Genomic DNA, 11,600 nt, shown 5'->3' with positions numbered 1-11,600 from the left:
GCAAAACTTAAAAAATCAATTGATGCATCATATTATGTGTCACTTATATTTCAAACCTCTGTTTAATTTTAGTATTAGAGAAAGTTGGCTTTAGACGGGCCAGCATAGGCTGGGGACTTGATAGCTCCAGACTGATGGATTAATATCTGTCAAGTGATTGGGATGGTTGGCTCAGCTTGTGGGTAGCCAAACTGGGCAGATATTCATTCATAATATGCTGTTGGTTTTGGTTGTAGTGTATAGTAATATGCTTAATAGGTGTTGTAATAGAATGCTGCTCTCCTTTCTCCCTGAGTGTGTCCTATAAATGATACCAGTTACTCTGCTAAAGCTCTCACATTGAGATGTAACTGCTTATCTGTTCATGATCCAGAAAGCTATTATTTCTTTTAAGTGGAACGTTAGTCGTAAGTGTTTCTGGGCTCATAACAGTTTAAGTGGAACATTCAAAGATTGTATCAAGTTCAATAGTTATCCATTAGTCAGGCTTATAATGCACCACAGGCTGCAAGCCTTTTATTTCATATATGTCAGACCTCTGCTGTAAACTGAGGGAGAGAAGTAATAAAAGACCTGGTGTAACTTTTATTTTATTACCCTATGGACCCTATGTAGGGATAGCTCCTATCACCATTTGCATAGTAAACAGTGGCCCACCTTCTGATAAACCTTTCCCATTACAAGGACCGTTGGGATGTATGACTAGGTAAATTCTGATGTCCATTTTGACCAAGCCTACCAAAATTATTGTGCAGTCGATCAATATTTGGACTGATCAAGGATCACAATTACATTCAAATTTGGTCAGCCAAACTGTATGTACAAACTAGACAGAGAGCTTTACACTGTGAAGCCTGTCCTTCAAGATTGTCCCACTGTCTTTCTGTATTTTAAAGGGGAACCATACCCAAACACAACTTAAGCATTTTGAAAAGTAAACATAATTTTAAGCAATTTTGCAATATACATCAATTAAATACGCAGCCTTTTCATGATTGTTAATGTAATATGGTTCGGAACGGTTACTTGTTCCAAACCATATGGGCCCGCTGTACTCCTGCTGATCTGGCTGAGGACAGTCAACAGTAGGGATGTAGCGAACATCGCCAAAAATGTTCGCGGACCCGTTCGCGGACTTTCGGCAAAACTCGCGAATATTCGCAAACTTTGCGAACCCCATAGACTTCAATGGGAAGGCGAACTTTAAAACCTAGAAAAGCCATTTCTGGCCAGAAAACTGATTTTAAAGTTGTTTAAAGGGTGCCACGACCTGGACAGTGGCATGCAGGAGGGGGATCAAGGGCAACAACTTCTCTGAAAAATACTTTGTAAAAAAACCGCAAAAAAAAACGCCAAAAAAAAAAAACCGCAAAAAAATAACGCCAAAAAAAAAAACGCAAGCTATTCCTATGTATACGCAAAGGCGAAAAACCGAAGCTAAAAAACGCGGCGGAAAAAACCAAGGCGAAAAAACGCGGCGCAAAAAAAACGCGGCGAACCCAAAATGGCGAACATCGTCAAAAGTTCGCGAATTTCCGCGTTCTCGAACACCCGATGTTCGCGCGAATTAGTTCGCCGGCGAACTGTTCGCTACATCTCTAGTCAACAGTAGTCGACTGTCCTCAGCCTGCCTCCTCCAAATCCCACAATCCCCTGCACATGATGTCAATAAGGAAAAGAATGTTGCAGTGCAATGCATTGTGGGTTATGTAGTTCCTGCATGCTGTCTGTAAGTTGTGGAGAAGTTGTTACAATTTGTAACATCAATGTTTTAGTCCTGCGTCCGCTTCCTGGATTTCAAATGATGCAGAAAGAGAAGAATTCTTTTGCGGCTGGGTTTCAGCATATAAAAATGGTATTTATTCATACGTTTTGAAGGAACAGATTACAGTGATAGGTATATTATGGATTTATGTACTGTTTTAGGCTCTTTAACAAATTTTGGTTCCCCTTTGGTTTTATGTAATAACAACAATTAGAACAAATCAGTCCAGTGGAGTAAAAAAACTAAAAATTAATGTCAGAGTGTGAAGCTGTTAACTTGCAGCATTAACAGGCTACAGTGTCAGCAGTTGCAGGGTTAATTGAATACAGCAGAACTCCTATATTTCGCTTCCCAGGGGACCATGTCAAAACTGCGTCAATTTAGGGAACTGCAGCTTGCCTGTACGGGGCCACAAATAAACTTTGTCAATTTTATAAAAATGTAAAATGCAGGGATGTAAAATGGTGGTTCTACTGTATTCACATGGCACCACCAGGTCACACTATTTGTAGACCTTCCAAAAACCCTAATTGGCTCATTAAGGAAGTCAGGCTGCAGCACTCTCCCACTGAGGATTTGTAGTGGCACACAACTAAATATTTAGAAGGGTATTTTGAATGAATAAAAAGGGTTAACACTTTCAGCTCCTAGGAATGGCATAAGAGAAATGTTCTTCTTTTCTTTTTAGTATAAGGAAATAGCAGTATCACACTCTTAGGACTGCAAGAGAGGATGCCCACTGGTTGGTCCCTCCTCTAATGAGTCTGGGCAGGGTAAAGACACCTGTCAGCACAGCGCCACTATGGAGGGCAGTCTGGAAAGATACCTCAGGTCCTCAGGATGAATACCTTAGCTGTATTAGATTTCCAACAGCCAACTATGGATCAGGGGTTTTCACTAGCCTGATTCTTATGTCTTAACCGTGGCCCTATACAAAGGCAACAGTGCCTGTAAGGAAGAGTACCAGAAACTGCTCTTACTACCTTTTCCTATCTGCTTCACATTCCTAGAAAGTGTTCTACAGATATTCTTTTGTCTAGCTATTCCTCGTTCCCGGGGTCCCTGCTCCCCGACTTCGCTTGGATGGTGACTCTAGGGTAGGTTGGCTTTACTGGGGCCCTGTTGATCCCAGGCTCAGTGGACCTTCCACCTGAGACACCAGATTCAGCCAAAGAGGAAGACCCACCCCTTTGCTAAACACTATATTAGAGTGCAATGGGTGTGGTCAACCTATAAACCAATAAGGCGCATAATGCAAATTTTAAACTAGATGGGTCTTTGCCCAGTAACAGGATAAAGAAGGAAATGGTAGGGTTTAAAGTCCTAGGGGCACATTACCCCTATGGGTCCCTACAGTATAATTCACTTCTGTATTTCATATATATATAAAAGAAAAAGACAATTATTAAATAATCCACCTAGTTAAAAGGAGAATAGGATATATAAATGAGGTGGGGTATAGGGAGGAGGTTTCCTCCTTAAAGGAACAGTAACACCAAAAAATGAAAGTGTATAAAAGTAATTACAATATAATGTACTGTTGCCCTGCATTGCTACAACTTGTGTGTTTGCCTCAGAAAGACTACTTATAGTTTATATAAGTTAGCTGCTGTGTAGCCATGAGGGCAGCCATTCAAGCTGGAAAAAAGGAGAAAAGGCACAGGTTACTTAGCAGATAACAGATAAACCCCCATTATATGGGGCTTATCTACTAGTTATCTGCTATGTAACCTGTGCCTTTTCTCCTTTTTTCCAGCTTGAATGGCTGCCCCCATGGCTACACAGCAGTTTATTTATATAGTAGCTTTTCTGTAGCAAAAACACCAGTTTTTTGCAGAGCAACAGCACACTTTAATTTTTTGATGTTACTGTTCCTTTAATTAGTATGCAGCTCTTATTAAGCAAACAGCAGTTGTTTACAGGAGTCAGGCCTAACTGTGGCAGCTGGCACAATAGGTGAGAGAGACGCTGGCATAGCATAACATTTAAACTGATGTCAGTCTCATGATGTTAATTATCCATTTAAAGATATTTTAAAAAATTCCAAATGCTTATCATTCAGAAGTTTATTATGATTTTTAAAGGAGCAAATAAACTTTGTTTTCATCCCATCTGATAAATATGGCTTTAAATTAAAAACTGTTTAGGCTAAAAAGAATCAATAGCTCCTGCATTTTATTCTTATAACTGCAAGTGGCAGGCGGATGCTTTCAGCAGCCTACCATGGTCTCTCCATGGTCTCCCTAGACTTGCTCACTGGGAAAGAGGAATCCCACTGGATAAGAATCCTTTGGCCCCCAAAAGGAAGGCAGGGGTTCTGCCGTGGCACCACCCCATTGTGACCAATATTTTAAAGGAAACATATTGGATAAATGGAAAAACCCTAATTTTGCGGTGCTGGTTTCACTTTGGGCTAAACATTAATCCTGTCTGTTAAATTGGACCCTTTATTGGAGCTCCCTATAGATCCTATCACTTCTCTGTGGCTGAATCAAATGAAGGGTGGGTGTAACAGTCCCTGCCAGAAGCAGCAGGAGGGGGAAAGCCAATCACAGCCCTGCACTCACACCAGCACAGACAGGCTTCAGTTCCCTATCAGGTCAGCCTAGCTGCTGATTGGTTCCTATCTTACAGTGCAAGTGTACAGAGTGCCCCTAGAGAACTCAGCCAGCAGGCTGGAACAGATGGGCGGGACTAGTGGGGTTTTGGTGGAATTGCTCAATAAATCAGTCCAAAACAAAACTTTTTAAGCACAAACCTTCTATACTTAGATAAGTATAATTAGCTGGTACATTCTTAATTTTTATATGATGTCTTCTTTAAAGCTGCCATGTGTATCTCTCCGCTCGGCTATAGCTCCCTGTATCCCGCACACGCCTCAGTATATATCCCGCACACGCCTCAGTATATATCCCCCCTCAGCACAAAGCTCCCGGGATGCCGAACTGAACCCATGGGACGCGCCGGGACAGTGACACTACCTCCACTCCGGATATGACGTACTGCGGAAGTATACAATCTCCCAACTTGTTTTGGCCGAATCGCTAGCAGTCATGCTGCAGCTCAATGACTCCGATATCAGCCCGGCAGCCACTCTGTCTCCTGAGGGCGCTGAGGTGCAGCTGAGCCCGGATAGGGGCGCTTCCGGCACCGCGTCGTCCAATTACTCCGTGCAGTCTGTGCGCTCCCTCACTGTGCACAACCCCACACAACAGGCCAGAATCAAAGAGTACTTCGTATTCCGGGTGAGAGGGGCGAGCCTGCTTCCACTCCTTGGCTTCCCTTCATGTTGGGCAGGTTTTACCGGGCCCAAAGCTTGATATTTCCGGACGTATCTTTTTAGCTTATATTCTATTTATGTGTAATTCCCATTTGTGTCCGGATGAGGGCGCTGGTCTGTGGCCACATGGAAAGTGTTAGGCTGGGACTCAGTGGGCTTGTGCCCCTAGTACCCCATGTAAATATATACACTTGTCTTTGTATTTTATAGATCTGGAGTGTTCCAGCTGCCCCCCCCCCCCTCTTATTTAAGAGTGTAGTCCAAAATAGCAAACTCTTTTCAATGAAAGTCCATGGGGTAACCCCCCCCCTCCCCCCCAAAGTCAGTCGTAGATGGAGTATAAATGATACCTGGTATATAATGCAGCCAAAGACATTCTCAGCATGGTATGGCCAATACACTGTGTCTAGTTCCATTATGTGCAGCAGTATACAGACTATTAGTAGCCACCTTGTGACCCACTATAGCCCACAATCTAACGTTACGCTACTTGCCCATTACTTTTTAAATGTAACTTATCATTATTTTGTTTCCTTTCCAGCCTGGGAATCTTGAACAAGCAGTAAATGATATACGCATGGTTGTGTTGCCAACAGAGGATGGAGAGATCCAGAGTGTCTGGCTGCTTACAGAGTAAGTTCAGCACATCTTTACCAGCTTATCTCTGGAAGGGTAAAATGATACCCTGTTCCTGTATATTTCATGCAGGGGCTGTAACCTTCATTTTTTAAACAGGATAAAATAAAAATAGAGCATTTAACGAAAATCTGTCAAGGCTCATAACTTGTAAATATAATGCTTAAATGATTAGCACTTAGCAATACAATGTGTTACATCAGCAGCATCAACTTTTTAATCTGGTGTTAAAAAAATAATGCATAATACAAAAATAATGGAAATTAACTTAAATGTACAGTGTTTTGGCAAGCTTTTTTGTTACACGGGGGGAAGGCTGTTGTCAAACGTTGATATGGTAGTTGTGGTTTTGTCTGGAAATTTGTATAATATCTTATGGACATTTTGATTTGGATTGTGTCAACTATGGTGCAATGAAAATACACTTTTGGCGCTACAAATTGTATCAATTTAAATATAGCAACTACTGATACAAGCAGAAGTATTACATAGTAACATAGTAAGTTGGGTTGAAAAAAGACATACGTCCATCACGTTCAACCATAATGCCTATATCTAACCTGCCTAACGTTTCTCTAAATGATATTAGCTGTGCATTAATGTGTTAGCATGTTAACCATTTTGTTGTTCAGTTACTTGCACTTCCTTTTTTTTTTTTTTTTTTTTTTTAATTATTTTCTAATGTTTTTGCACTGTTTTTTGTAGGGTAGACCACTGGAACAATGAAAAGGAACGCCTGGTTCTTATTACTGAGCGAACACTTTTAATTTGTAAATATGACTTCATCTGTCTGGAGTGCCAGCAAGTGATCCGAGTGGCTCTTAATGCTGTTGACACGATTTCCATAGGAGAATTTGAGTTTCCTCCAATGTCTCTAAACAGGTATATACCATACTTGATAACTTTTGGGCTAACTCTGCTTTTAAGAAAATGTAGACACTAAAATTGGAGCAGATTTGTACCCAGTAGAATGCCATAAAGAATATTTTGCACCTACTTGTCCTCATTACTACTAGCATAGTACAGGAGGCTAAGAAGCAAGTGAGCTCCAGCATCTGGAAGCCCTATACCTAACGTCTGCCTTGGCCAGGTAGTAAGGGCATGGCTACATTGTGCGTTGTGGCTATGGGCACTCAGTGATATGTCATTTGTATCACATGCAGTTTAAGTGTGCTCCTTCCCCAAGTGCAAGTTCTGTCCATTTGCTTGCCTTCCGTATCTCTTGTACAGGGGTCCCCCAACCTTTCTTACACGTGAGCTACATTTATACCATTAAATACAGTATATGGGAGCTTTCTTTTTGACATTATTATTCTCCTTTATGCATTGACTATTGCATATACTTAAAAAAAAGTTTGGTGTTTTTTTTCTGTTTTAATGACAGGCGTGAAGGAATAGGAATTCGTATTTTGTGGAGTACGCGACGCTTCTCTTTCATAAACAAGTGGAATCCTTGGACCACCAATATGCCCTATGCTACCTTTATAGAACATCCAATGGCACATGCAGATGACAAGGTCATGCCACTATGCAAGGTAATTTTTGTGTGACGTTCTGTGCTTCTAATCCGTCTAACAATTCATATATGGTATGGGATCTGTTATGCAGAAGCTTGTTATTCTGAAAGATAAGAATTATGGACACAGGCCATCTCCTGTAGACTCAATTTTAATCAAATAATTCAAATGTTAAAAATTGATTTCCTTTTTCTCTAATAATAAAAGAGAATCTTATACTTGAAGATATAATTAATCCTTATTGGAGGCAAAACAATCCTATTGGATTTAATTCATGTTTAAAAGATTTTTAAGTAAACTTAAGCTATGGGGATCCAGATAATGGATAATAGATAATGGATAACATGTCCCATACCTGTACTTGAAATGCCTCTTTATGTATGTATATTTTCTTTTCTATTCCAAAGCTGGAAGACTTTAAGACCCAGTTGATCCAAGCTGTGAAGAAAGCGCACAAGCAAAATCCAGTTCAAGGGAAACCGAATGGGGTGCTGGTGCTGGAACGCCCTCTTATGATTGAAACTTACTTGGGGCTAATGTCTTTGATAAACAATGAGGCCAAACTAGGATATGCCATGTCAAGAGGCAAAATTGGATTTTGAACTGCGACCAGTGCACATTAACCTGAAAGGTTTATTCTCTGCATGTAATGTTCATTATGTACAAGCCAAGAGAACATTGTTTCTGCCTGAACTGTAACTTCTGTAAAGGCTTCTTGTGTTTGTACAGGCAGTAGGGCTGTTCCGTTACATGGGAGGCCCTTTTGGTTATATAAACCTGCTGCCTATATATAAGCAGAGTATATGGCGTCCATTTTTGGAAAGAGGGTCTGTCTGAGCAAAGGCACACTGTCAGGCAACATTCCCATAATCTGCTCTTTAATGCAGCATTACTTTGCCATAAACAATTCTACTGAGAATTTTTCTGGTGGTGGCATCCTTGGGACCTAAAAGAAACTTGTTATTTCTTAGTCTCCTTGCAAATTCTAAGAAAGCTGAATTTAACCCCACGCTTGAGGTCAGAATTGTTTCAGCTGATTTGTGTAATGCACCTTATTGCCAAACCTAATGTTTTTGTTGTGTGTATGTAACAGTCGTATACGGTAATGATTTGAGTATCTCATATCTGCCAAAGCACAGTGACTAATTGCATAACACTGCTTGTGAATAAATATTATTTAATGTTTATCTTTCATTTTCCACTTAATTTTATGCATTAAGTGCTTTTTATTGATTAAAAGCTTCCAGGTTCCCAGGTTTCCTGTGCAGCTTCATTATTAATAAGCATTCAGCTTTATAATGCCACGATAGGTGCATTTAATTCTGATTACGATGCACAAGAGACGTGGTGCTTAGAAAATTATCCTGCAGCTTGGTGTATGGGAAGGCCCTTCATGCTAAAGCCTTGTCTGGTGAAAAGCAGGCAACAAGAGACAGATTTTGGGAGGTAAGCCTGGGTCACAGAGAAATTCTGAGATATTACAGCTGCACTCCCAGCTCCAGTATCCAGCATTGGCAGTTAACAGATCATTGGCCCCTTTATTATTCAGTACCCGGGAAGAACATGTTTGGCCCATGGCCATGCCATGTAGTTTATGGAGATATTAAAATAGGCACCCAGATCTATAGGGCTGGCCACACTACCTAAGGTGTAAGGATATCCATCTAATGATCACCCCATTTGTCAGTAAGTCGCACTGATGATTTTAATACTTTAACTGTTTGAAACATCTGTGCATATGGACACAGACCAAAATCTTACCACTAATGCTACTACTATAAACTATGTTTTCAAATCAGGGTTATAGTTTTGCATGGCAGTTTTTATGACAGTTTGGGCTAGAGACCCCCTTCTTGGATACAATTTCTCTGCCTCCAATAGCTCATAAGTGTCATAATACAGTTCATAACAGAGTAATACAGAGTCATAATACAGTTCTGAGAAATTTGTCATTAATGCCAGATTTTACCCAAATTCCCATTTAAATTGGTTCCGCATCACCTGCTCTGGGCTCCCCCACCCCCCAGCAAGGCCAAGCTCAGTGTTTGGAAACCACCTTAAGAGGATGCAGCAGAACGCACGTATATTTTCCCAATTCCCAAGTAAAGTATCTCGATATGGTGACATACTGTGGCCTTGGCTTTTCTCTTTGCTTATTGATTTTGCAATGAGATGGGGGCACCATTGCTAGTGCAGAGAGCGTATGTGTGCTTCCCTACACTAAAATTGCCAGATATATACTTTCTATGGCTTAGTGAGAGCCCTCATATTGCAACCCTTGAAACTTGTATTGTCTTATATAATTGCATTATAGATTTTGCAGCTTTTGTGCAGTCTGTACACTTAATGAAAAGGGCAAACAATAAAGAAGCTTCACTTATTTGTTGAAGAAAAATGACAAGAACCATTTTTAACAAATATATTTCCTTTAAAAGGGGTGGTTTAACTCTAAGTTAACTTTTAGTATGTTATAGAATGGGTAGTTCTAAGCAACATTTCAATTGGTTTTAATTATTTGCTTAGTCTTTACAGTTGGGACCCCAGCAGCCAAAAAACTATTGTTCTGTGAGGCTACAGTTTTATTGTTGCTGTTACTTTTTATAACTTATTTTTTGTTTGGGTCCTCTCTTATACATATACCAATCTCCCATTCAAACTACTCTGGTTGCTAAGGTAATTTGGATCCTAGCAACCAGATAACTGCTAAAATTCCAACTAGCTGCTGAACAAAAAGTAAACTAACTAAAAAAACTACAAATAATAAAAAAAGACCAGTTGAAAATTGTCTTAAAGTATTTTCTACATCAGTGTTCCCCAACCAGTAGCTTGTGAGCAACATGTTGCTCTCCAACCCCTTGGATGTTGCTCCCAGTGGCCTCAAAGTAGGTGCTTATTTTTTGAAGTGCCATGTGGTATGAGACACAGTAGGAAGGAGGTCCCTGCCCCGTAAAGCTTACAATCTAAGTGGTTGGGTAACATACAGGCACAAACTGGAAGGTAAGCGTGCACTAGGTATGGGCATTTGCCCTTAAGCACAGGACTAGGCAAAATAATGTTTTAGTGCTCCAGAAGGTAACAGCTGAGCTTTTTCTTAAAGCGAGTTAGTGAGTGTTCCCTACAGAGGGATTCAGGGATAGAGTTCCAGAGGTAAGGAGCAGCGAGATAGAAAGGTTTAAGACGAGAGAGCGCAGTGGGTGTGGGTGTTGTAAAAAGATGGAGGCTCTGAGAGGAGCGGAGGAGATGACCAGGAACGTGCAGCGAGACCAGTGAAGAAATGTAGTGAGGAGCAGAGGAGTGAAGGGCTTTGAATGTTAGAATGATTTTGTAAGCTATCCTTTGCGTAACAGGCAACCGTGCAAGAGAGCTTAATTGAGGCTGAATGGGTTCCCTCTTCGGAGAGAGCAGGAGGATCCTGGCAGCAGAGTTTAAAATTGATTGCAGGGGAGAGAGGTGGGAGTCTGGGAGGCGGTTAGTAGGAGATTGCAGTAATCTAAGCGGGAATGGATAAGAGCACATGGATTAGTGTTTTAGCTGTTACTTGTGAAAGAAAGGGGCGTATCTTGGCAATATTGTGGAGGAAAAAACGGCAGGTTTTGGCTGGGCTATTAATATGAGAAGGAGAGTGACTGGTCAAAGATAACCCCAAGGCAGCGTGCAGAATTTACAGGGTTGATGGTCATGCCATCAATAGTAATGGTGAAAGGAGGAGGAGAGCCAGGTTTGGGCGGGAAGACCATGAGCTCTGTTTTGCCAATTATAGCTTAGTGGCACCCCCAGGTGCTTTTTTTCCATTTAAATGTGGCTCACGGGTACAAAAGGTTGGGGATCCCTGCTCTACATCATACTAAAAGTGAACTCAAAAGGTGAACAACCCCTTTAAAATACATTTTTGACTTAAAGACTAAAGAATCGTGCTATTAGTAACCAAGCCTACTTTTGAGTGGCAGTTTTTGTCATTTCCTAATTTTTTTTTTTTTTAAAGTTCCTCTTTTAGGACATGTGAAGATAGTACAGTGTGCGGGAATACATCAAACTAATGTTATAATAATCTTTTAATGAGAAAATGTATTGTGTCCAAATCACTGGGTAATATGTAAAAGATGCGCCAGACCTCCAGGGCAAACGAGTTGAGATCTCAAGAAACAGTTTATCATTTCGGTTGTTCTGTCCCCCTTGCCGGCTGAAGAAGAGTCAGGCAAATGTGTCACAGTAACTTTAAGATACAGGAGCCCACAACTGCTGCAGTACCACCTTTTAACCAGCAGATGGTTCTGCATAGCTGCTCCATTTTCTGAACACATGCTGTGTTGGCCGTTGTAGTAAATAAGTAGCTGATATGAAGTACTGTTTGGAGGGGAGGGTCGGTGTCTCCTGCACAATCTCCTTCTTTTAGTGCCCAAAA

At 40.9% G+C, this 11,600-nt stretch overlaps 1 protein-coding gene across 1 annotated transcript; it reads left to right on the top strand.

Moving 5' to 3' along the window:
- The first annotated feature begins 4,807 nt into the window (after positions 1–4,807).
- tprg1l (tumor protein p63 regulated 1-like) lies at positions 4,808–8,383 on the top strand. The gene is given in 5 exon segments (NM_001011483.1): positions 4,808–5,010; positions 5,587–5,678; positions 6,387–6,563; positions 7,066–7,216; positions 7,606–8,383. Coding segments are annotated over 5 exon segments (807 nt in total). The 5' UTR covers positions 4,808–4,818; the 3' UTR covers positions 7,801–8,383.
- Positions 8,384–11,600: the final 3,217 nt, after the last annotated feature.

Source organism: Xenopus tropicalis, chromosome 7 (genome assembly GCF_000004195.4).
Source record: "Xenopus tropicalis strain Nigerian chromosome 7, UCB_Xtro_10.0, whole genome shotgun sequence".
Taxonomy (NCBI): Eukaryota; Metazoa; Chordata; class Amphibia; order Anura; family Pipidae; genus Xenopus; species Xenopus tropicalis.
The sequence above is the reverse complement of the archived record's forward strand: the minus strand, read 5'-3'. Positions and strand labels throughout refer to the sequence as shown.